Source organism: Odocoileus virginianus, chromosome 16 (genome assembly GCF_023699985.2).
Source record: "Odocoileus virginianus isolate 20LAN1187 ecotype Illinois chromosome 16, Ovbor_1.2, whole genome shotgun sequence".
Taxonomy (NCBI): Eukaryota; Metazoa; Chordata; class Mammalia; order Artiodactyla; family Cervidae; genus Odocoileus; species Odocoileus virginianus.
The window spans coordinates 49,715,112-49,742,248 of NC_069689.1; the positions used below are offsets into that span (position 1 = coordinate 49,715,112).

The 27,137-nt window shown below is 40.4% G+C and overlaps 1 protein-coding gene across 3 annotated transcripts in view; it reads right to left on the reverse strand.

The window, feature by feature from the left end:
- The window catches only part of MCTP2 (multiple C2 and transmembrane domain containing 2), a 260,480-nt gene that overhangs the window by 86,033 nt on the left and 147,310 nt on the right, over nucleotides 1-27,137 (reverse strand). For all 3 annotated transcript variants that reach the window (XM_070478182.1, XM_070478183.1, XM_070478184.1), the window contains 3 exons: nucleotides 20,963-21,065; nucleotides 19,504-19,606; nucleotides 1,309-1,410 (listed from right to left, as the gene is read on the reverse strand). In XM_070478182.1, the coding sequence (XP_070334283.1) occupies nucleotides 1,309-1,410; nucleotides 19,504-19,606; nucleotides 20,963-21,065 (308 nt within the window). The remainder of the gene's footprint in view (nucleotides 1-1,308; nucleotides 1,411-19,503; nucleotides 19,607-20,962; nucleotides 21,066-27,137) is intronic.

Sequence of the window (27,137 nt, forward strand, 5' to 3'; positions counted from 1 at the left end):
ATGAAATGAAACAGTATCTGAGCCTGAGACATTGTAGACGGGTAATAAACAGAAGCCATTCTTCTAATTACTGTAAAGGCATCATTATCTTATATTCATGGACCCCACTAACTAACCTGTGCTGTCCCTTCCCGTTCTAGAACCTGCTGCTGATACCATCACAAAGGAATGCTCACAGCTAAGTAAGCCACGTTCCCACGTGCCTAGGAATTTCTGCCCCCAACAGTCGAACTGTATGTCCATCAGAACCAAATGCACTAATTTGTAAACCTGTTTATGCCAATTTTGTCCAATACTGTAATTCTGTATTTTAATTATTATAGAGATTATTGATATATTATACAAGTATTAGTTGCTCAGTCGTGTCTGACTCTTTTGAGACCACATGGACTGTAGCCCGCCAGGTTCCTCTGTCCATGGGATTCTCCAGGCAAGAATACTGGAGTGGGCTGCCATTTCCTTCTCCAGGGGATCTTCCCAACCCAGGGATTGAACCCAGGGCTCCTGCATTGCAGGCAGACGCTTTAACCTCTGAGCCACCAGGGAAACCCTAATACAGATCAAAAGACTTGAAATCAATGTTGTTCTGGAAAGTGTTGAGAAAGGTCAGTTAATACAAAGATACTGCTACTGAGGTGATGATTTTATGGAAAAATAACCTAGAGGGATTCCACATTCAGACTGTTCTGTGTCTTTAAAGAATATCTCTACTTTCAAGAAACTGAAATTAGAAATTATAGATATTACAGGTGTATGTATGCAAGGAATACACTGTAGAACTAAAAACAGTAAGTCTATGCTATTAAAAAAAAGGTTTCAGGCCTGCACCTAAAGACTGGCAGGAACAATATATATTCACGCATTTTATATTATGCTAAAAGTGCAAGATACATTTTAAAAAATCCTCCTTTTACTGCTGTTTTCAATTAACTATTTGTCCTGACAATGGCTGATTGTAGAGTATCTAACTATGGTTAAATAACATAGAGGCTTGAAAACATTTCTGTTCAATAGTCAATGAAAGAAGATTAAAGGTAATAAGCCAAGAACCTAATTTTCCTCTTATTTCTTGTTTTTTCTTTTCTTTACATTTAGATTTATTGAGAATTACACACCATCAATTCTATTGGGCCAACAGGATTAATACGAGACTGTCCAGCACTGATTTGTTTTGGCTAAGTTTAGAAACACTATTTTCTCTGTAGCTGTAAAAATTCTGAAACATTTTATAGCGATTTGAATCTCTTCAGGTTGGCTACATTTTACTTTTGATAGAAGGAAGTTGGGAGGTAGTCTAGTTAGACCTACCGGATTATATATGAGGTCCATCTCCAAGTAAATAACTCCTTTAAAAGCTTGTTCTAAATCTTTATTCTTCAACACGTAACAGTTTGTCTGTCCATCTCGAATCTGATAAACAAGAGAGAAAACACAAACTTTCTATGGGGTTTAAACTGAACAAGCTGACAACACTGAGAATGTAAAATGCATACACAGATAAAGCCAATATTAAACAAAATTAAAGCATATAAATATTAATCATAAATCAACTTTTAATTCTAAAGTACTTCTATAACTGATAAAATGATAAAGTAACAATCACCTGGCTTCTCCAATGAAAAAATAAATGAATAAAAAACAAAACAAAAATTAAAAAAAAAATCACCAGGCTGAAACTGATATATGAGTGGAAAATTGGTGGTATAAACTATTACTAAGTCTACCAGGACTTTCGTTAAAAAATCCCAGAGGTTAAACATTTTTGTTAAGAAATGATGAATATTCTACAAAATTCCTGGCAAGTACTACTTGAGACTGCCAAGGTCATGGGAAAAAGGAAAACTTGGAAACTGTCGCAAGTACTAAGGAGATTAGATGACAAAATGCAATGTGGTACCCTGGGTTGGATCCTGTAACAAAAAAGGGACATTAGTGGAAAAACTGGTGAAATCCAAATAAAGACCAGAGTTTAGTTAATAATAGTCATGGATAATGACAGATTTTTTTTTAGCTTTGATAAATGCATCATGGCAATGTAAGATGTCAACACGAGAAGAAACAAGGTGAAGGCATATGGGAACTCTGCATCATCTTTGCAACATTTCTGTAAACTTACAATTACTCCCAAAAAAGGGTTGTAGGGTAAAATGTCTTAATTATAATACAGTATTTTATTTTATAAAAATATTAGATATATCTTATAAAATTGTTGCTGTTCCATCGCAAAGCTGTGTCTGACTCTTTGCAACCCCATGGACTGCAGGACGCCAGGCTTCCCTGTCCTTCACTATCTCCCAGAGCTTGCTCAAATTCATGTCTGTTGAGCTGGTGATGCTATCTCACCAACTTATCTGTCGACCCCTTCTCCTTTTGCCTTCAATCTTTTCCAGCATCAGGGTCATTTTCAATGAGTCGGCTCTTTGATCAGGTGGCCAAAGTAGTGGAGCTTCAGCATCAGTTCTTCCAGTGAATATTCAGGACTGGTCTCCTTTAGGATGGACTGGTTGGATCTCCTTGCAGTCCAAGGGACTCTCAAGAGTCTTCTCCAACACACTTCAAACGCATCAATTCTTCAGCACTCAGCCTTCTTTATGGTCCAACTCTTAATCCATACATGACAGCTGGATAGACCATAGCCTTGACTAGATGGACCTTTGTTGGCAAAGTGATATGTTTGCTTTTTAATACACTATCTAGGTTTGTCATAGATTTCCTTCCACTTCACTGGAATGAAAACTGACTTTTTTTCCAGTCCTGTGGCTACTGCTGATTTTCCCAAATTTTCTGACATACTGAGTGCAGCACTTTAACAACATCATCTTTTATGATTTTAAACAGCTCAGCTGGAATTCCATCACTTCCACCAGCTTTGTTTGTACTGATGCCTCCTAAGGCCCACTCGACTTTGCACTCCAGGATGTCTTGCTCTAGGTGAGTGATCACACCATCATAGTTATCTGGGTTATTAGGAACTATTTTGCATAGTTCTTCTGTGTATTCTTGCCACCTCTTTTTAATTTCTTCTACTTCTATTAGGTCCTTACAATTTCTGTCCTTTATCTTCTAAAATATTATTTCATAAAAATATTTATAAAATATAAAATATAATTTTAAGACATTATTTTATACAAATCTTACAAAACACCTTAAAGAAATGAATTAAGGAGCCAGTTTTTAAAGAATGACCAGTATTTCACAGCCACAGTACAAAGCAAATTAAATAAATCAGCATAGCTAAAGTTGAGGTCAAAATTCAAATACATTTTAAAAGAACAACATGCTGAAAAACCATCAAAGTTTAAACAAGTTCCACTGATGGCCTCCCTCAGCCAGCATGTACATCAGTTCTATATATCAAACTACTTGTGTACCCCAGAAATTAAGGCATCTTAGAAAAACATCACTGTATCATTTTGGAAATGACCTGGTTCCCATTAAGGCATTTTCTTTCCCGATTTGATAGCAAGCAGCAATGCTTATATTGTACACAGGAGTAGCATATGTATTATTAAACTTCTGGCTTGTTCAAAACATCTCTGCTAACTCTAACAGGGCAAACTTGAGCTGACCAAAAGCTCCATTTGGGATTATAATGATCAAATATTTGAAATAACATAGGAAATTTGAGGGCATGAAGTTTGAGCTATATTTTAAATGACTACCACTGTCACTGCAAGCATTCAACACAAGTGGTGGAAATGAGTTGAATAAGTCACGGCGTGGGGCGGGCGGAGGACAGAGCCTTTCCACTTTACAAGGGAGAGGTCACCTTCCTTCCCGAAGTCACCCCACCTCTCTCAGATTGAATAGGTTTTAAACAGAAAGATGGTTTTCCTGGCCAGTGGCGAAGAGGAAGGGGCTGCCCCATAAAGACCTGGCTTCCTTCCTAAACGGTATCCAAACAGGATTCTGAGCTTCCTCTTGTATCCTCTGTCTCACTTAATAAATTGTGGGTGTTAAAGTTGAAAGAAATAAATACAAAGACAGCATGACAATTTGCCAAGATGACTTTGGTCCAATTTAGCTTTGCCTCAATCCACAGTCATTGTACCGTTATCTTAAAATTTCCATGATTTCTTAACGCTTCGGGAAGGGCAACAGAAGAACAAGAGATATCTGTATACAAAGAAACATTTCATAGTAAAAGAAGTTTTTTAAAATTATTATTTTGGGTAAATGATCATTTCCTCTTTCTCAATGTCCTAGAATTGTGTCAGCAAAGCACAGAATCCATCTAGGACACTAATGCTGTTTATAAAGCTAGAGATATAATTAAGGCTACTTATGTTTGGCACTTTAATAGATTACTTTTAAGTATAGAAATTCCAAGTTTAAAAATGTGTAAAAAGATTGAAACATGACAGAAAAAAGTCCTTCTGGATGTCCATAAATACTACAATTCCTTCCTGGAGAAGGAAATTAGACTGCAATTTGGCATGTATCATTTCTAAAATTTTTTGAGAATCTATATTCATAATTATATTCCTGAGAAAAACATATTTTAAATTTTTTGTGCTAAACTGAACATATTTTTCAGTTTCATTTTTTATCTCTCAATGTGATTTGATAATGACTGTATTAGTATTTCTCATTTCTTTAAAGTGCTATGTAAGTTTCACAATTTGAATAAACCACAATTTACGAATCCTCCTATTTGTAAACATTTGGTTGATTCCACTTTTTCAGCCTGTCCTCTATAAGAAATATCTTTGGGGAAAAGATAAACAGTGGGAGATAGAGGAAATAGACTACTTTGTGTCTGGGATATGCTTGAGTTAAGCACAGATCAATGCACTGAACATTTAGTGTTATAATTAACATTGAAATAGTAACCAAAGAAACTTTTAAAATATTTTCTTTTCCAAGGTTTATACACAATTGAACTTTCAACACATGAATATAGGATAAAAAGTTCCACAACATCTCAACTTGCCAAACTCCTACATGACAGTATTTATATAATAAATAAAAGATAAACATATTCTTCCAGTTGAGAACTATATTTATTGTTTATACTTAACTGTGAAAATTATTTTTAGCAGTTTCTAATGTTAAAACCTCTATGAAAACAGACAAAGCACAGCCAAAAGAAAACTTAGAGCAGAGAATCTATATATACTTTTATCTTTGGGTATGAGAAAGGCACTTCAGTTAAGACCCAAGATCTCTGTCACCCAAGGCAAAAAGGAATGATACCATTTTCAATTTATGACAAACGGAAGTTTCTCAGTTCAATAGGAGGGTTCCTGGATTGATCTCGGAGAGGATTCCATTTCACTCAAACAGAAGAATGAATAATAGATAATGTCTTTTACTTCAGTGTAACAAGAGAATTCTTCATAGGGACTTAGCACACACCTTTGTAAGCTCACCTTTTCATAGGTAAGAGGCAATCATTTGGGGAAGGCAGCACTGTAGGATGGTAATACAGATGTAACCTAATTAGGAATAAAACTTCCACCATCAGGGAAATGGGCATTTCCATGTTACTTTACCTTATTTTCAGAAACAAAATAATGCATCAGCAGGCTTTTATCAAGAACATGAGTGTGTGCATGAGTGCTAAGTCACTTCAGTTATGTCTGACTCTTTTGCAACCCTATGGACTGTAGCCTCAGGCTCCTCTGTCCATGGAATTTTCCAGACAAAAATACTGGAGTGGGTTCCCATACCCTCCTCCAGGGGATCTTTCCAGCCTAGGATTAAATCTGCATCTTTTATGTCTCCTGCATTGGCAGGTGGATTCTTTACCACAAGTGCCACCTGGGAAGCCCAATCAAGAACATGCTAACCATGAATTCCTGGTTAAATAAGTGAATGAAAGAGCACAGTGTAAGAGGGTTCCCTTTTCTCCACACCCTCTCCAGCATTTATTTCTTGTAGACTTTTGGATAGCAGCCATCCTGACTGGCGTATAATGGTACCTCATTGTGGTTTTGATTTGCATTTCTCTGATAATGAGTGATGTTGAGCATCTTTTCATGTGTTTCTTAGCCATCTGTATGTCTTCTTTGGAGAAATGTCTGTTTAGTTCTTTGGCCCATTTTTTGATTGGGTCATTTATTTTTCTGGAGGAAGCTGTGGTACATATACACCATGGAATATTACTCAGCCATTAAAAAGAATTCATTTGAATCAGTTCTAATGAGATGGATGAAACTGGAGCCCATTATGCAGAGCGAAGTAAGCCAGAAAGATAAAGACCATTACCGTATACTAACACATATATATGGACTTTAGAAAGATGGTAACGATAACCCTATATGCAAAACAGAAAAAGAGACTCAGATGTATAGAACAGACTTGTGGACTCTGGGAGAAGGCGAGGGTGGGATGTTTCAACAGAACAGCATTGAAACATGTATATTATCTAGGGTGAAACAGATCACCAGCCCAGGTTGGGTGCATGAGACAAGTGCTCGGGCCTGGTGCACTGGGAAGACCCAGAGGGATCGGATGGAGAGGGAGGTGGGAGGGGGGACCGGAATGGGGAATACATGTAAATCCATGGCTAATTCATTTCAATGTATGACAAAAACTACTGCAATGATGTAAAGTAATTAGCCTCCAACTAATAAAAATAAATGGAAAAAAAAAAAAAAAGAGCACAGAAAGTCTGTGTCTGAGTAACAGTTCAGGATTTCAGAGCCAGAGGACAAGTAACAGATTTTAATCTGACCTGAAATTACCTTTAAACTATGCAATTTTTCTCTGTATAAAAGAATTTTAAATGTGCTTACACAAGCTTTAAGCACTGTAAATATAAAGAACTTTTTAAAAGTTGGATGGTAAAACTAAGTTTTGTGTCAAAAAGATACTATCCATTGTATTAGAAAATGAAACTGTTTTAAATTGGCATATAAAAAAGTATGTGGAACACAGAAAAAAGTATTTTTCTCAGCTGAAACTCTTTTAAAAGGAATTCTCATTATTATGCTTTACTCAATTTCTTTGATGTAACTAGATATCAATTGATTCAACAGCAAAGTTAATCAAAATCAATATGAATAAAACCATCTGTTGGCTAAAGGAGGAAAGATACACACTTAAGATCTAAATCCAAACTGAAGAGTCATATTGATCCTTTCCACTCCCCATTTTAACCTTCATGTGAATAAAAGGAGAACATTTGGGTGTAAACAAGCCTTATTCTATTAGAAGCTTTTCACTGCATGCAAAAGGGAAAACATTCTCACATGACATCACAATATAGCAGCTGGTTCCCACTGATGCACATGCAAAATGACGAATAAAATGTGATATGGACAGACACATGACTGGGGAAGAAGAAAGTAACTATCCTTTAGTTGGTTGTGATTCTATTTATGTCCCTGCTTGGAATCAGGCCTGTTTCCCATGGTAGGAGTTACAAACATGAGACTGCAAAGCCCATTAGGTCACGATTTGCCCTGATAAAGGCAACCACTCATAGTAAAGGCAGCACTGAATTCATCAACCCAGCCCTCCTCATACACCAACCTGTCTTAGAGCAAGGCAATCCAACCCACCCATTTGTTGTCGTTCAGTCGCTCAGTTGTGTCCGACTCTTTGCAACCCTATGAACCATAGCACGCCAGGCTTCCCTGTCCTTCAACATCTCCCCATCCCTGCTCAAACTCATGTCCGTCGAGTCAGTGATGCCACCCAACCATCTCATCCTCTGTCGTCCCCTTTTCCTCCTGCCTTCAATCTTTCTCAGCATCTGGGTCTTTTCCAATGAGTCAGCTCTTTTATCAGGTGGCTAAAGTATTGGAGCTTCACTTCAACATCAGTCCTTCCAGTGAATATTCAGGACTGATTTCCTTTAGGATTGACTGGTTTGATCTCCTTGCAGTCCAAGGGACTCTTGAGTCTTCTGCAATACCACAGTTCAAAAGCATCAATTCTTCAGCACTCAGCTTTCTTTATGGTCCAACACTCACATCCAAACATGACTACTGGAAAAACCATAGCTTTGACTACATGGACCTTTGTTGACAAAGTAACATCTCTGCTTTATAATACGCTGTCTAGGTTTGTTATAGCTTTTCTTCCAAGGAGCAAGTGTCCACCCATTTCCTGAATCCAAAACCCTGCACTGAACTTTGAAAAAATCAGAAAACCTTGCTGTACCCAGCAAGTCTGTCAACTCCTCTCCTTAAAATGTAAGCTGTCTTTACAAATTATTATACACTAATTGTATGAATGCTATACAGTTTACAAAAATAGCTTAAAAAAGAAAAAAATATAATTTTTATCTTTTACATATTTTGACAAACACACAGCTCTAATTTGTAATGTACTTTTAAATATGTCTTTAACTTAAGAAAATGATAATGTGACTCTCTGCAACCCCATGGACCACAGCTTACCAGGCCTCTCTGTCAATGGAATTCTCCAGGCAAGAATACTAGAGTTGGTAGCCATTCCCTTCTCCAGGGAATCTTTCCAACCCAGGAACCAAACCTAGGTCTGCTGAAATGCAGGCTGATTCTTTACTATCTGAGCCACCAGGAAAGCCCACCAACTCAATGGACATGAGCTGAAGCCAACTCTGGAGATAGTGAAGGACAGGGAAGCCTGGTACGCTGCAGTCTATGGGCTGGCAAAGAGTTGAACATGACTTATCAACTAAACATCATCTTAGGAAAATAATATCACAGTGTACTGGATAAAGATTGGGGCCCTAGAGGCAGATGAAGTGAGTTTAAATTCTGGCTCTGGCTCACAGTGGCTATTAAACTTTGGATAAGTTACATAACTTCTCTCCAGTTTCCTAATCTGTAAAGAGTGAATAAAAAAAGATACGTATCTCAGCAGCTGTTGTGAAATAATCAGCAAAAAGCAGTAAGAACAGTGACAAGTACATAGAAGCTGCTTATGAAATAACATGATTTTTCAGCCTTAATGTATATGCTTTTTAACCACTTGTGTTTTAAATTTGACAAAAAGTACGGGAAATAGTCTCCATTGTAAAAATTGATTCTTCTCCATAATTCAGAGTGGTTCTTTATCTTATGAATATTCCATAATTAACTTAACCAATCTGCCATTGGAAAAGAATATTCTGTAATTAACCAATCTTCCAGCTTCCTTCCATTGGAAAAGTCTCCCCTGTTGTTGGGAAAGATTGAGGGCAGGAGAAGGGGAAGGCAGATGAAGTGGCTGGATGGCATCATCAACTCAATGGGCTTGAGTTTGATCAAACCCCAGCAGACAGTGAAGGACAGGGAAGCCTGGCATGCTGTAGTCCATGAGGTCACAAAGAGTCAGAAGCGACTGAGCAACTGAACAAAAACAAATCTTACATTGTAACTAAGATTGTTTCCAATTTTTAACAGCTACAGACACTGTGATAGTTTTATACATAGATACCCTTATGTTTCCAGGATGCATTACCCTCAAAAAAATTTTAGGTGGCATTACTGAGTAACAGGGTACACCTATTTTTACAGTTCCAGCAAGTACTGCCAATTTGCTCTCCTAAAATACTGTGTTATCTTCTACTCTCCTGGCTCCATTGAATGAGCCTGTCCATTTCCTTGCAGCTTTGCCAACCACAGGCATTTTTATCTAATATACAGCAATTTCATAGGAATAAAATGGCCTCAGGTTGTTTTAATATGTGCTTTTTTATAACTAATGAAACTGAACATTTTCTGTCATATGTTTATTAACAGTGGGCCATGGTAGGACCATGAAACCAGAGAGACTTCAATTCAATTCCCATTTCTGGCATTTAGCATCTGTGTGACTGTAGCTAATTACTGTATTTCTCCAAGCCCCAGTTACCTCTCTAAAATAGATATCCAGTACATAAATGCGTAAAGATATGTCTATTAAATTTTAATCTAAAGTCCCTTCTAGGAGGCTTGTATCAGGTCATGCTCCCTCCAGCTACACTGGAGAGAGTCCTTCTGCTACACTTAATCATCATTGTTCTTGAAAAATCTTGACTATATTTGTTAATCTGATGGCTTAAACTAATTTAGTAATTTAAGCTACTAAAACAAGGGTGATGAAGGTGACAGTTTACACTTTAAGTGCTTACCGTGTGCTACTGAGTCCTCTTTTTACATTTACCAAACCATTTAAATCCTCACCATAGATCTCCACTGCAAATACAGTGATAATTATCATTTCACAGAGGACGAGAGGGAGCCAGAAATGTTAAGTAAGGTGTCAAAAGTCACACAGCCAGTTTGGTTTTGGTTAACTGGGTGTTAACCCAGGTGCTCTGGCTTCCTCTTTTGCAGTCTTAACAACTTTTAAGGTGGCTGAAGAAAGCATGAGCCATTCATATGCTTATTAGCTATTCACATTTCTGCCTCCTTGATTTAAACTTTCTGCTAGATTGAACTGTCTTTTGCTTACTGATTAAAAACTTTTATATTATTGCTGTCATCTATTTGTTTTTATGCTGCAAGTTTTTTTTTTTTTTTAAACCAACCTATCCTATGGTTTCTAATCTTCAGAGGCAATTTTTGCTTTCATTGAGACATCTTAAATCTAGCTCTGTTATCATTCCTGTTTTTCAGTTTACTTGTATAGCACTTTCCACTATTTTAATAGTTTTGTTTATGCAGTTTCTTTCAAGTGTTTTTTAACTCCCTTTGAAATAGTTACTGTGTTTTGTGTAACTTGCTGATGTATTCCGCCCTGATGAATAGCAACCAACTTACCCCACTAATATAGTGACCATTTAGTTTATCCTCTCAATCACTTCATGTTTCCAGCTTTTTATATATTAAGTGGTTCTCAATTAATTAGCTATTCAAATGATTATTTAGTGTTTTCATGTCCTTCAGTACAGTTCTAGAACTTCCTCACATAGTTTTTAAGCATTATAATAGTCTTTGTTTCTTGCTGTTAAACTCTTCGGTGGTTTTATTTATTTATTTTTTTTAGGTTTTTAAAATATTTTCTACTGGGTATGGCCACTGGTTTTCATCTTCTCAATGTTGATGTTGTTTACTCATTACTGACTTTGTAAATTCCAATATATTGTCTATTAATTTTCTTTATATTTATAGATATTCTAAGATAGCTAGTACTTGCAAATAATGTGTTTCCTTCATTAAAATATCATTTACTTTTCTTATAGTTTTGCATTGCCTGGATCTTATATTAAAGGTTTCATTTTAATAGTCAATTCATCAGTATATAAGCAATCCTAGCAGTAGAAACTATCATTATCTTCATTTTAAAAATGAAGAACTAGAAGGGCCTGCCTGGTGGTCCAGTGGTTAAGACTCCGAGCTTCCACCAGGGGGTAGGAGTTTCATCCCTGTTTGGGGAAGTTCCCCATGTTGTATGGTGCAGCCAAGGAAAAAAAAAATTCAGATTATAATCTGATACAATTATAATTTTCTACTGCTTTTCATCATGAGTGAAAAGCTTTACATATCTATATAATCATTTTTTTAAAGCTATTTTAGTTATTTATTTTTTCCATTTATTTTTATTAGTTGGAAGCTAATTACTTTACATCATTACAGTAGTTTTTGTCATACATTGAAATGAATTAGCCATGGATTTACATGTATTCCCCATCCCGGTCCCCCCTCCCACCTCCCTCTCCACCCGATCCCTCTGGGTCTTCCCAGTGCACCAGGCCCGAGCACTTGTCTCATGTACCCAACCTGGGCTAAAAAGTTGAACAGAAATAAAATCTATGGCAGGATGGTTCATTGTCCTGGATTCTTTCAATTCAGATGTGTACCTGAGCACATGTATATGCTTTGAACAATTCACCACCATTAATATATTGATTTTAGAATATGAATTTTAAAGGAGTTACCCAATACATTCACCCTTATTAAAAGATATATTGAATTCAGAACAGGCTCTTTATTTAATAGGCTGAGATGCACTTAGCACATTACCAATTTGAGAGAGAGCAAAAGTTGAAGTACTTTGAATACTTAACACTTAGACATTTTAAAAATGTAGTCTGCATTTTCTCTGAAAGGGTAAGTCAAATTTTAGTTTATAACCTGATTAAATGTGTTCTCACAAAAATTATGCACTCTAAGAAATATGATTTTTATTTTAAAATATGAGATAAGGTAGGGTACTGGAGAAGACTCTGGAAAGTCCCTTGGACAACAAGGAGATCAAACCAGTCAATCCTAAAGGAAATCAACCCTGAATATTCATTGGGAGGACTGATGCTGAAGCTGAAGCTCCAATACTTTGGCCACCTGATGCGAAGAACTGACTCCTTGGAAAAGACCCTGATGCTGGGGAAGACTGAGGGCAGAAGGAAAAGGGGATGACAGAGGATGAGATGGTTGGATGGCATCACCGACTTGATGGACATGAGTTTAAGCAAGCTCCAGGAGTTGGTGATGGATAGGGAAGCCTGGTGTGCTGCAGTCCACGAGGGCGCAAAGAGTCGGACACAACTCAGCATATGAACAATAAAGGTATTTTCAGGTATCGTTCCATATCCTATAGAGATAATAGTGAAGCACCAACAAATCAATTTTTATGATTTTCTCTGATATTAAAAGAGCAGGGAAATAAATCCTTCTCCTAAGAGACACAGAACACAGAATTGGAGGGTTTTCTCTGTGATGCTTATTTCTGGAGCTGCAACCAATTCCTCTAGGAAGTATTCTTCCCCTATATCCTGCTTCACCCTGGAGCCACAACTTTCTTCCTAGCAAACTTCTCTGATATATCTATCCCAGGCCCATAGTCTTCAAGTGATCCCTGCCCAAAGAGTAAGCCCCAAGCTCCCTCCACCCCTCACAGGCTGCATTTTCCTGCCTCCTTGTTCTCACTTGAGTGCCAGGCACTGTCAGCTACAAATTAGCATTTGTCAGGCACTTGCCAGGGCTTCCCTGGTGACTTAGTTGTAAAAGAATCCACCTGCAAAGCAGGAAACCGGGGTTCAATCCCTGACTCAGGAAAATCCCCTGGAGAAGGAAATGGCAACCCACTCCAGTACTCTTGCCTGGAAAATCCCATGGACAGAGGAGCCTGGTGGGCTACAGTCTATAGGGTCTCAAAAGAGTTGGACACAGCTTAGCAAATAAACCACCACCACCATGGCACCTGCAATCTAACACAAGGATTAAATCATGTGCAGCTGCTGGTGGTTTTCAGCACCCCTGGAAGGAGTTCAGGGTGGAGAACAGAAAGGAGGCACTCTGTACTCAGGGAAAATTTGGCAGAACAGGTCTTCAGATAGTGAGAAATTTTCAGGAGCTGATTTTATGAGCCTAATTCTTATAGCTCCTCATATCTAGAAAAGCACTAAAATCTATCACAGTGATAACTGCTCCTCAAAACTATCAGAAACCTCTGCAAAAATATGCATTTGATTGCATGTACTCCCCCTTCACCAAAATCATATATATATACTGACCTTCCCCCTACCTCTTTGGAGCAGTTTCTCAGAGCTGTCTGAAATGTTGTCTCCCAAGCTATAGTCCTCATTTTGCTCCCATAAAGCTAACTCGCAACTCTCATGAAAAAAGGAGTACATCAAGGCTGTACATTGTTACCCTGCTTATTTAACTTCTATGCAGAGTACATCATGAGAAATTCTGGGCTAGATGAATCACAAGCTGGTATCAAGACTGCTGGGAGAAATATCAACAATCTTAGATATGCAGATGATACCACTTTAATGGCAGAAAGTGAAGAGGAACTAAAGAACCTCTTAATGACAGTGAAAGAGGAGAGTGAAAAAGTTGTCTTAAAACTCAACATTCAAAAAACTAAGATCATGGCATCCGGTCCTATCACTTCATGGCAAATAGGTGGGAAAAATATGGAAACAGGGTCAGATTTCATTTTCTTGGGCTCCAAACAATGTGGACAGTGACTGCAGCCACAAAATTAAACGATACTTGCTCCTTGGAGGAACAGCTATGTCAAATCTAGACCGTGTTTTAATAAGCATCATTTTGCTGACAAAGGTCCAAATGGTCAAAGCTACGGTTTTCCCAGTAGTCACATATGGATGTGAGAGTGGGGCCATAAAGAAGGCTGAGTGTGGAAGAACTGACACTTTAAAACTGCGGGACTGGAGAAGACTCTTGAGAGTCCTTTGGACTACAAGGAAATCAAACCAGTCACTCCTAAAGGATATCAACTCTGAATGTTCATTGGAAAGACTGATGCTGAAGCCAAAGCTCCAATATTTTGGCCACCTGATGTGAAAAGCCGACTCATTGGAAAAGACCCTGATGCTGGGAAAGACTGAAGGCAGCAGGAGAAGAGGGCAACAGAGGATGAGACAGTTGGATGGCATCACTGACTGAATGGGCATGAGTTTGAGCAAACTCAGGGAGACAGTGACGGACAGAGAAACCTGGCGTGCTGCAGTTCATGGGATCACAAAGAATGGGACACGACTTAGCGACTGAAGAAGGACAGCAACTCACATCGTGCATTTTGTTAAGTCAGCAGCACCAAGGCTGCTCTTTGCTTCCAGACTGCAGCCTCTCCTTTGCCCCGCTCTTTCTCTGGTCAGGCTTTCCTCTCTGCTTGGAATGGCCTTCCTTCTTCCTCATCCAGCTGTCCCTATCAACACTCGACTCCTTCTTGGCCAGCCCAGACACCCGCTTCCTAAAGTCATCCCAAAGTTAAATTCAGCCCTCCAATCATGCTGTTCCTGTTCCCTTTATTGGCACCTAACATCTCAGGTGTTTAATGTTTGCCTCATGGACATTACCCATGACATGCAAGTCTTTAACTCTGTCCCACCTGAACGCCGCCCTCTACCTCCACTGTGCTGAGCCTTGTGATTGCATAAAACAGATATCAGTTATTGCTTTTGGCTCAATATTTACTTAGTAGCTACTCATTATAGCAGCACAACATCCTCTTAGGATGGCTCTTAGATGAGATTTCTTAATTCAAACCTAGCCTTACTACTTTCCAGCTACAGGAGTCTTTCCTTGCCTCAGTTTTCTCATTTGTAAATGGTCATAATAATAAAGCATGCCTTGTTAGATTGTCACAGAATTAGTGATGTGCCATATGGGAAGTGCACAGTGCTTTCTAGGTAAGCATTGCTCACAGACATTAAATTAAAAAAAACTAGAGCTAAATAAATATATTTTGAAACACACCCTCTAAATCACAAGTTAGAATTCTTTGAAAATAATTATAAGCAATGAAAACTATAAATACTGTAAATACAAATAATATAAATTAAAAAATCAAAAGAGCAATGAAATAAACAAAATGTGATTACAGATACTGAGGCTTATGGCCTTGTTTTCTACTGCATTTATACTTTCTCTTTAGGTAGGGGATCAATTCATTTGGAGAAGGTATGTTGCAGGTGTATCAGGAAGAGCCACACAGATCCTGTGTAAGATATGATCACTTTCCAACCTATTGGCCAAAGCACTGGAAATACTTCTGAACTGAAACAGCCACACTGAACAATGGGGGCTGAAATGTCTTATTCAGCTCAACATCTCTGGGCCCCTGAAGTGCCTAAGGCGAAAAGTGGCTCAGGCCAGTCTGCCTTGACACAATGGAGACCTTTCAGATCTGGGCATTTTTCTCCATATGCCACATGTGTATAGAAACAAGCAGTATAAACCAAATGAAGCACTCTGCAGTTGGAAACCTCCCAGTGGTTTAGTCACCAGTAAAGAAGAGCCACAGTCCTTCTACCTCTCAGGCTTCAGGGTCTCACAAGTACTCTCCCATGCCACTCTATCCCCTGTCCTTTCTTATCCCACATCTGCTGCTCCCTACTCCATTCCATCCACACTGTCCACTCTGCTATTTTTGGAATCTGACCATCAACACCTGGCCTGGAGCCTTTGAACTTGAAGATTTCCTGCCTGAAATCTCCCCACACATCCCATTTCTCACCTACTGAAGCTCTCTCTCAAACGTTCCCCGTCCGGTGAGGCCCTCCCTGCCCAGATCACAGAGAACTGCATCCCTTCCCCCCACACATCCTCTACAAGGCCCCTCTGCCTGCTTAATTCTCCGCTTAATTTTCTGCATAGCACTTTTCACCATCAAAGTGCATGAGAGTGTTAGTTGCACAGTGGTGTCTGACTCTTTGCAACCACATGCACTGTAGCCCGCCAGGCTCCTCTGACCATGGGATTCTCCAGGCAAGAATACTGGAGTGGGTAGCCATGCCCATTTCCAGGGGATCTTCCTGACCCTGGGATCAAACCTAGGTCTCCTGCACTGCAGGCAGATTCTTTACTGTCTGGGCCACCAGGGTAGCCCCTAATCTACTATCTAGTGCTTTTGTTGATGTGGTTCTGGTTTGTATATTGCCTCTTATAATCCAAAGGGAAGTTCCAAAAGAGGAGATAGCTTCACTGTGGTCATTGTTAGCATACTACAACCTACAACAGTTCTTGGCACACACTGAACACTTGATAGATATTTATCAAACAAATGCATACTTACATTGCAGGGTAGCTTATCAACAACCTGAAAAAACTTAAGGGGACTGGGGACTTGCATTCACTGAAATCAAACGAATGACTCTATCACATATCACTCTATCTTATATTTTGAAGGCTATAGTTTGGAAACTCTATTAATCTGCATCCATGGTTCTCCAGTCCACTGGTAGTGATTCTGCCCCAGAACATTTGGGAATGTCTGCAAAGGCATATTTGGTTATCACAATAGTGATGGGTGGATGGGTACTACTGATATCTAGTGGATCGAGATCAGGGATGCTGCTCAACTTCCTACAACACATAGGAAAGTCCCACAGCCAAGAATGATACATCCAGCAATGTCAGAAGTGCTAAGGTTGAGAAACCCTAAATCTGATTTCTGAAGGGCTTCCCCAATGGTTCAAGCAGTAGAGAGTCTGCTTGCAATGCAGGAGACACAGGTTCGATCCCTGAGTCTAGAAGATCCCCTGGAGAATCTGAAGTGAGTTGAATGGCAACCCACTCCAGTAGTCTTGGCTGTAAGCTCTGATTGAGCCAGAGGTAACTTCTTAGCTCTAACTCCACAGCATACAGTGACTGTACATTACAAGGGAAGGAGGAAAGAAAGCTGGGTTAACTTGTTGGTATTCTAGAAAGACAGAATACACGAAATGTTAATATATGAAACAGAGGGAGTTTAATAAAGATACGAAGTAGTATTCAACCAGGCTTCCCCGGTGGCTCAACGGTAAAGAATTTGTCTGCAGTGCAGGAGACCCAGGAGATGCAGGTTTGATCCCTGGCTCAGGAAGATCCCCTGCAGAAGAAAATAGCAATCCACTCCAGTATTCCTGCCTGGAAATTTCCAGGACAGAGGAGCCTGGGGGGCTGTGTCCATGGAGTCGCGAAGAGTCGGACAGCACTGGAATAGCTGAGCGTGAGCATAAGTGTTCACCCTTTAAGGGATCCAATATGCTACTAAGGATTTACTAAAACAAGAGGAGAAATGTCCAAAATATGTTAGAGGGAAAAAGGACACTAAATTCTAAAAAAGAGCCCTGTTTTCCTGTACTTTTAGACCTCCTTAAAAATTGTGCCCCATGTTCTTATCACATAAAGTCTTCCAGGAATAACTGACAAAGTCATAATAAAAAAAAGGAGGGGAGTCCCAAATTACAGTGTCCTCTCTGAGAGCTGGCATGGCCTGCGGCTGCCGGCTCAGAACATTTGGCAGCAGGCGGATCTACAAGGGAACAGCTGCTCTGCCACACTCTTCAAGTCACGTCAGGGATATGAGAATTCGGGGAGAAATTAACCAAGCAATCAAAACGAAAAGAGATACTGAGACAGCGTTCTCCCCTCTGTAAATACCATGTGAGCTGGTCTAATCTCGTGGATAAATTACAGACTGCTCTAACACGCGCTAAGAACTGTGGGGAAATACATCTTTGGAAAGAAAAAAATAAATCCTTCTTGACTGATAAAGGTCATAACAATTCTACTATACACTGTATGAATGACTGGATGAAAAACTGAAATTCCCTCCTCTAGAAGAGTATATAAATGCCCAATTAACAGGTGAATTCAGATCCCAGCTTTCCATGTTGGCCCATGTAAAGACATCATTTGGTGCTTTCTCCTCTGAGTTTTATAGAGTATTTTTATCATTTTACTTTTAGCTCACTCTGACACATAACAATTTGCTTTTTCTAATATTCACTGATTTATTTATTTGGCTGCTCCAGGTCTTAGCTGTGGCATGCAGGGTCTTTAGTTGTGGCGTGTGAACTCTTACTTGAGGAATGCGGGATCTGGCTCCGTGACCAGGGATGGAACACTGCACCGAGTGCAGAGTCTTAGCCACTGAACCACGAGGAAAGTCCCCGCATTTACCTTTCAACATATGCTCAGTTGCTCAGTCACATCCGACTCTCTGTGACCCCAGGGACCGTACGTAGCCCACCAGGCTCCTCTGTCCATGGGATTCTCCAGGTAAGAATACTGGAGTGGGTTGCCACTTCCTTCTCCAAGGGATCTTCCCAACCAGGGATTGAATCTGTGTCTCCTGCATTGCAGGCAGATTCTTTACCACTGAGTCACCTAGGAAGCCTACCTTTTAATGGGACGATCATAACAGTTCTCTTTCTGCAAGAGCGGCTCTCTATTTCTTCCACAAACTATTTTTGAAGACTGAAAACAAATAAGACTGCCAAAAAGCCCTACCCAGTGGCTCCGTGGTAAAGAGCCTGCCTGAACTGCAGGAGATGCAAGATCGATCCCTGGGTCGAGAAGATCCCCTGGAGGAGCAAATAGCAGCCTGTTCCAGTATTCTTGCTGGGAAAATTCCACGGACAGAGGAGCCTGGTGGGCTACAGTCCATGGGGTCTCAAAGAGTCAGACACGACTGAGCGACTCAACACACACACACAAAGGCAAACAACTTTTGAGAAAATGGTCTTTAGTAGAATTGAGAAAAACTGTGCAATTACCAGCAAGTAATCTTTGAAGAAATGGGCAGGAAGAAGTTAATAAAGAAAAACGTGTATGTTCTTCATTCACCAATGGAAAATCAGCCATAGATGTGTGTTCCCAGAAAACCAAAGTGAAACTTCTATCTCAAGATGGAAAGAGCCAGGGTGGATTGAGAGACTGGTCAAAATATCTTGGTTGGTTAAATCAATATGCAATTGACACATACAGAGAGAAATTATGTGACTTTCCATTGCAAATTACTGGAAGTACTGGAGAAGGATAAGGAATAAAACAGTTGCTTCCTGCTATGGCTGGGGGGTGGGGGTGCTTCCCAGGTGGTGCCGGTGGTAAAGAACCCACCTGCTAACATGGGAGAGGTAAGAGATGCAGGTTCGATCCCTCGCTCAGAAAGATCCCCTGAAGGAGGGCATGGCAACCTACTCCAGTATTCTTGCCTGGAGAATGCCACGGACAGAGGAGCCTGGCGGGCTACAGTCCATAGCACGCACAGAGCCAGACACGGCCAAAGCAACTTAGCACAGCACAGCACACAGCTGGGGAGGGCTTTCCCCCTCTGCAGACGGACAAAGACAAAGCGATTCTAGATCACAGAAACTTGTCAACTGCAAAATGATTCACATATTGTGTATTAATGAAGGTAACTTACAGACAGCAAGGGAATGGCGACTTTTCCAAGAAAATCAGGAGGCTTATCCCCATCTTCATCAAACACTGTCACTTCCAAAACATCATGGATATCTTTAATGGGACTGAAACGAGAAACACACCATGAATTAGACACAAAAACACACAAGTGAAGGCTGTTCCATGAAGATCTGAAAACACGTTTTCACTAATTAAGTCTGTATGTCCTCAGAGTATAAAACTACCATTTAATTAAATTCCAAAAATTAAATCAAACTGACTGTATTCCCAAACCTTCCATCAGCGAAGATTCAGACATCCATATGGAAAAAAAAAAGTCAACTTTTTTACTATGACATTTCCATGTATATGTGTACTCAGGGGTAGGACTGTTAAAGAAACAGGATAAAGAAAGAGAACAGGGGACAGAACAAGGATGACAAAGTGACTTCCAGATGAGAAGAGCAAAAATAAGATTTTTTTTACTTTAAATGAATGAAGAATTCCCTTTAAAAAAACAAAGGTAGTCAAAATCACTATTTCCCAAGATCCCCTGAAAGCATCCTATTGTAGAAGCACAAAATACTAGAAGGCCATGCATACTTACATATTTATAAATTTTTCAATGTTGACCAGAGCCAGACGTCAGGTATAATAAAAACATGGAGCCATGGTCATTGGCAAAGTGTTGACTAAACAAGAGACTCTTGCAAACCTGGTTAGCACAGTCAACCTCTTCTCATAGGTCCCCATAAACGTTCTACTTGGGAGCTACCAACTCATATTCACAACAAACTATATTATTTCAGTTATAGGCACAGATAAAGCTCCTCAGTGTTGTGAGGCAGTATGCCACCATGTCACCTAGATTCAACAATGCCTGAGCCTCCCTTTGATGGCCAGGTGCCTTGAAATCTAAAGCAACTAGGAAGATATCCAGTTTCCTGAACACCCGAGTCTAAAAAGTGGGCATCACTATAGAGTAGGTGATTCAGACAAGCTGGAATACAAGGGGCCTTGGGGAGTCTTCAAGGAGTCACATATAATCTGTATGTTCCAAAAGGCTTTGGCAGAATGCAAGCCCTCCGATTTTAAAATACTGTTGTACAATATAAGCTCCTTGAATTTTAAGACACGTCTACATTTGCAATTTCCTTTAACTCAGGAATGAAATAGTCTCGATATATGGAAGCTTTCTTCTGCTCACAGATTAATTGAGTCACTAAGAGACCTACTTTACAAATGCCTCCTATAACACGCTCTTGCAGTTCCAAACGGTCTCTTCTATTATTAACACTATACTCTATAAAATGAAAGCATAAAAGGTTTTCAGAAGGAGAAAAACAATAAAATTCCTTCTTTGCCCATAAAAATGGACAGAAAATTCCACTCAAGAGCCCTAGACTGCCCTACACATATCAGGGATAATTGGTCTCTGAGTTAAAGCTGCTCTTTGATATTCCAGGGGCTAAAGTACTTACAATGTAAAAACTTTGTTCCACTCAGGGTTGAGGTTTTTGTAAATGGTATGTGTCTGAAGTCGGTCATTTCCTAACTCCAACAAGCAAAAGGGATCACTCTTCCCTGCAAAGAGAAAATGGACAAGGGTCAGAGACAAAGAAATCTCCATGGTCAGAAGCAAATGAGTCTCAAAAGTGACAGAGGCAAAAATGAACAAAAATCATGCAGGTTTTTTTTTTTTTTTAATTATTCTTCAATCCTAAAGGGAACCAACCCTGAATATTCATTGGAAGGACTGATGCTGAAGTAAAGCTACAATACTTTTGCCATGTGAGGTGAACAGTGGCTCACTGGGAAAGACCCTGATGCTGGGAAAGACTGAAGGCAGGAGGAGAAGGGGACGACAGAGGATGAGATGGTTGGATGGCATCACTGACTTGATGAACATGAGTTTAAGCAAGCTCCAGGAGTTGGTGATGGATAGGGAAGCCTGGCATGCTGCAGTCCATAGGGTTACAAAGAGTCAGACACAACAGAGTGACTGAACAAAAATAATATTATTAAAAAAATTTTATTTTATGTTGGAGTTGATTTATAATGTTGTATTAGTTTCCATATATCACAGTAATTCAGCTATACATATATCTACTCTTGTATAGATTCTTTTCTCACTTAGGTTATTATAGAATATTGAGTTCCCTGTGCTACACAGCAGGTCCTTCTTGATTATTTTATATGTAACAGTGTATATATGTTAATCCTAAACACCTAATTTATCCCTCCCCTCACCTCAATCCCTTTGGCAACTCTAACTTTGTTTTCTAAGTCTGTGAGTCTGTTTCTGTTTTGTAAATAAGTTCATCTGTACCACTTCTTAAGATTCCACATATTATAGTAATACAATTGTGCTAATAAAGAACAGACACATGTTTGCCAAGGGGGAAGATGAGAGAAGGATGAAGTGGGAGTTTGGGGGTAGCAGATGCAAAGTATTATACAGAGGATGGATAAACAAGGTACCCGTGTAGAGCACAGAGAACTATATTCAATATCCTGTGATAAACCATAATGGGAAAGAATATGAAAAATAAAGAGTATGAAACAGCATGAAAAAGATGACTATATATATAACCATCACTTTTCTGTGCAGCAGAAATTAATATGGCATTGTAAATCAACTATACTCCAATTAAAAAAAAAAAAAACAACCTGTGGTTGCTGAAAGATCAAAGGTGAGCCTCTCTTTTCAGCAAGCGCTGTAAACTCCGTGTGGGAAAGCCAGGTGTCAGGGAACTTACAGGGCTGGGACTGACATGCAACCCCCTTGAGAGCAACGGCAACACAGGATTCCCAAGAGCAGGTGCCGACGTGGCGCGTGACAGGGCCCAAGTTGGTGTTTTGTTTGAAAACAGAAGCGCATCTCTGTTTCCTTTCTAAATTCTCTGGGGGAATATAATTACTCGTCTACAACTGCAAGTCTATGATAACTGACATGCTTCTATAGGGTGATGAGAGAAATGAGAAAAACTGTAATCATAGCTATTTTGGTGGCTCAACGATAAACAATCTCCCAATCTCTGGGTCAGGGAGATCCCCTGGAGGAGGAAATAGCAACCCACTCGAGCATTCTTGCCTGGAGCATCCCATGGAGAGAGGAGCCTGGCAGGCTACAGTCCATGGGGAAGCAAGAGTCGGACACAACTTAGCAATGAAACCACCACCACGATGGCTATTTAGCAGTTAAAACTCTGCTCTGGAATTGAGTGGCCACACACACATCTGATCTTAGATATTCAGTAAATGATGAGAACACACATGGGACACTTTTGGTGTTCAGAGACATGCAGAAGTCTAATTTCACAAGGTAAATTCAACATTTTTTATCTTAAAAAATAACGAGGCTTAACCTTTACTTCTCCCATCTCACTTCTTTTTCTATCCTACCTCATATGGCTTCCAAAAGAAAAAACTAAACAAAACAAAACATTAGAAAAAACAGAATCCTAAGGGGAACCCAGAAAGTTACCATGTAAAAAGTCTCCCCTTTTGTTCAGCTTGACAGAGGGATCTAGAGAACCGTCAGGGTCTCTGACATCCACAGGACGTGAACACATGGCCGGACTCTGCACACACAGGCGCTCTCTAAAGCAGTGTATACTGAATAAATTGGGGGCATAAAGACAGATGTACCTCCAACAAATGGCCAAGGAATCCAGACCAAGGCCTAACAGAGACACTACTCAGGCCACGTGACCTACTGGCTTATCATTCAGGTCAGTGAAGCTACATCCAATGCTCTTAATAACCAAGGGCTCCGAGGTGCTGCGCGTCCTTAGAGAGACACGTGTGCAGGAACTCTCATGAACATATTTCAAAACCAGAAGACAAGAAGAGCAGCTGCCTGGCTAAGAGTCAGCATTAACAGGAGATTCCATTCAGCTGACTAGTGGCCTGGACACTTATATGACTGGCCAGAGCTTTTAAGCCAAGACTATTATCTCAGTGGCCAGTAGACAGGGATTGAGCCGTGGACACAGATGAATGTGTTGGGGTTGTCAGTTACAAGCAGTGGAAAGGATCCCTGTCCAAACTTAACGGAAAAGGAATTTGTCAAAATAATAGCAAACAGCTCTCAGGATCAGTCAATCCTAAAGGAAATCAACCCTGAATATTCATTGGAAGGGCTTTACATTGAGGCTGAAGCTCCAATACTTTGGCCATCTGATGAGAAGCGCTGACTCACTGGGAAAAGACCGAGATGCTGGGAAAGATAGGGCAGAAGAAGGAGGCAGCAGAGGATGAGGTGGCTGGATGGCATCATCAACTCAATGGAGATGAGCTTCAGCAAACTCTGAGAGAGCGCGGAGGACAGAGCAGCCTGTGTGTGCCGCTCATGGGGTCTCAACGAGCCGGACAAGACTGGCGACTAAACAACAACTCAGGATCGGTGCACAGACTAGAAATTCAGGTCTGAAGTTACCGGAAACCAAAGGCTGAGGGATACTCAGGCACAGAATCTCAACCTCTCTTCCCAGGAAAACTGGCCTCACAGAGATTTCTGATCCAGGCCCTAAATGTTAATGTTTAGTAGCTTAGTCACGTCTGACTCTTTGCAGCTCCATGGACTATAGCCCACCAGGCTCCTCTGTCCATGGGATTCTCCAGGCAAGAATATTGGAATGGGTAGCCATTTCCTTCTCCAGGGAATCTTCATGACCCAGGGATTAAACCCGCATTTCCTGCATTGCAAGTGGATTCTTTACTGCTGAGCCACCAGGGGAGCCCCCCTAAATGCAGCTGCTTCTAATATGTATTCTCCAAGCCTGCTCCTTTGCCTCACTTGATGGAGATATAAAGGGACTGCCCTGCCTAGCAAATCCCCATCTCCTAAATTCCAGGGCTCAGAAGGGAGAGCATACTGGCTTCCCACTGAATGAAAGCAAATCGGAACCCCTTCTCCAAAACATACGAGAGAAGCACCCCAATCCGACAAGGGGTTTCAGATGTTGAGCAGCCCAAATCAAACACACACAAATCTATCTTCATTTTTAAAAAGTCTTGCTTAAGAAGTTTTTTACTCAGACATAAAAAAGTGAGATAATGCCATTTGAAGCAACATGATGGCCCTAAGGATTATCATATTAAGCAAAGTCATATAGAGGAGGAGGACAAATACCATATGATATCACTTATATGTGGAATCTGAAAAAATGATACATTTCATAATTTTCCTGTTTCTCATTGTGGCCTTTTCTACCTAGAGAAGGTCCTTTGGTATCTGTTGTAAAGTTGGTTAAAAAAAAAAAAGATACACATGAACTTACTTGCCAAACAGAAATAGACTCACGGATATAGAAAGCAAATTTATGGTTACTAAAGGGGATGGAAGTGGGGAGATAAATTAGGAGTTTGGGATTAACAGATACATACTGTTTGTAGGTACGTATGGTGCGTGCTCAGTCGCATCAGACTCTCTGTGACCCCATGGACTGTAGCCCACCAGGCTCCTCTTTCCATGGGATTTTCCCAGCAAGAATACTAGACAGGACTGCCATTTCCTCCTCCAGGAGTTATTCCCGACCAAGGGATTGAACCTGTGCCTCCTGTATTGCATGTGGATTCTCCACCACTGAGTCATCTGGGAAGCCTATTCATACTAATGAATTAGATAACCAACAAGGACCTGCTGTACAGCATAGGAACTATACTTAATACTTTGCAATAATCTCTAATGGAAAAGAATCTGAAAAGGAATATATGTATGTGTGTGTGTGTGTGTGTGTGTGTGTGTGCGTGTGTTTAACTGAATCATTTTGCCATGCAGCTGAAACACAACATGGTAAATTAACTATTCTTCAATTTTCTTAGAAAGTCAGGTCTTACTCTGGGGCTGTGTCTCACAGGGTACGGGGTGGGCATTCGGTGGGAGGTACTTGACAATGAAGAAGGTCAAGGCATCTCCTGAATAACTGTGAACTTGAAAGGACCCACATGTTCTTGGCTTAACACTCTGGTAGACTATGCTGAGCTCCACAACCCAAACTGAAACAGCTACTTAACCTTTATTCATGGGACTGTTGGGAGGTGTCAGGGCTGCTCCTCCGGAGACACTGACGTGACATTCTGTCAGCGCTGGCTTGGGGAAAACCGTCTGACACTTGTACTGAAAGCCCTGGGGTTCCCCCCAAGCAGGGCATCAGGAGCCTGGCCTGCACCGGTGGGCTGAGCCCTGCCCACCCTGCTCTCAAGCACACACTCTGCTGTCCCAGGTAATGAGGAACAGACTTCCTTCCCGAAACTGGGAGCTTCAGTTGTGTGTCTCCGAGGACCACACTGCACCGACTCTCTGAAGATAATCCCATCAAAGCTCATTAAAATGCTGCATTTATTAATATTCCAGGAGAAACAGGCAGAGACGAGGAGGAAGAAGCAAAGACATTAAAACATCTATAGAGTAGTGCATGCACACTTTAGGACTGATTTCTTGCCCTTCAAAGATTCCAGATAGACCTTCCCTAGTGTCCCAGTGGTTAACTCTGCCTTCCAATGGAGAGAGTATGGGTTCAATCCCCAGTCAGGGAACTAAGATCCCATGTACCACAGGACATGGCCAAAAAAATTAAAAATAAACAGGTAAGTAGATAAAATGCAAAAAGAAGATTCCACACAGATGGGGACTTTCAGTAAAATTTAAACAGTATTTTTATCTGATCATGATAAAATGATCTCCTGTGACAAATGAAATATCCAAATGTTTCCCAAGAGAACCAAGCAAACAGTACCAGGCAAAAGGACATAGTACACTTGAGTCCGCCCTCTTGTTCTTTGGTCTCCCTGTTTTTACAGGTCAAACATCCAGATGGCCTCTCCTGCATCTATATGCCATGTCACCGTGACATGGCTACACCACTGGTGATTCAGACTCATGGTGCTGTTTCAGCGCCTTGCTCTCAATAGCCTTTGCTATTTTCAAAAAGCACGTTAAAATCCATTTGTATTCCTCCAACAGCAAGTGGAGGTTTTGCGTTTAAATAATTTTACCTTTATATCAGTTACAGAAGTTGACTGACAAGCAATGAAAGTATTTGAGAGGTCATATCATTCATCCGACAAATATTTATTAAACTCCCATTCTGCTCTTGGCAATGAACCAGGCCCCGAAGTACACGGACCACCAAGTCATTACCTTCAAGGAGTTTTCAGAATGATCAAGCTTTTCAGCAAATGTCACCTTTTCGTGAAAGCTTCCCGCACACCCTCTGCCAGCGGACTGAGCCGTTCTCTGTGATCTCTGATTGCATGTTGTCCTTATCTCCCTTGTACTGTACATTTGTACATCTCTGTTCTTTATTCAGACTGAATTTCATTTAAAGGACCCAATGCAGGCACAACCAAGGTATGCAAGTCCCCCCTCCCCTGTGAGGAGTGTCCTGGCCCAGTGGGAGGGGGCAGCTGGGGACTTCGGCACCCAGGGATAGGTGTTGGCTGGAGGGAGCCAGGCTCTCCCAACTCTGGGTAAGAAGCCATGCTTCATGCAGATCTCCTTTAATCCTCGCGCCCATTCTATGAGGTAAAGAGTGTTTGTGCCATTTTTGCAGATGAGGAAACTAAAGTTCACAGACATTTAATTTATCTGGCTAAAGTCCAGAAAGATTTCACAGGGCAGGTGAATTCTGAGCAAAGTTTAGGAGGTGG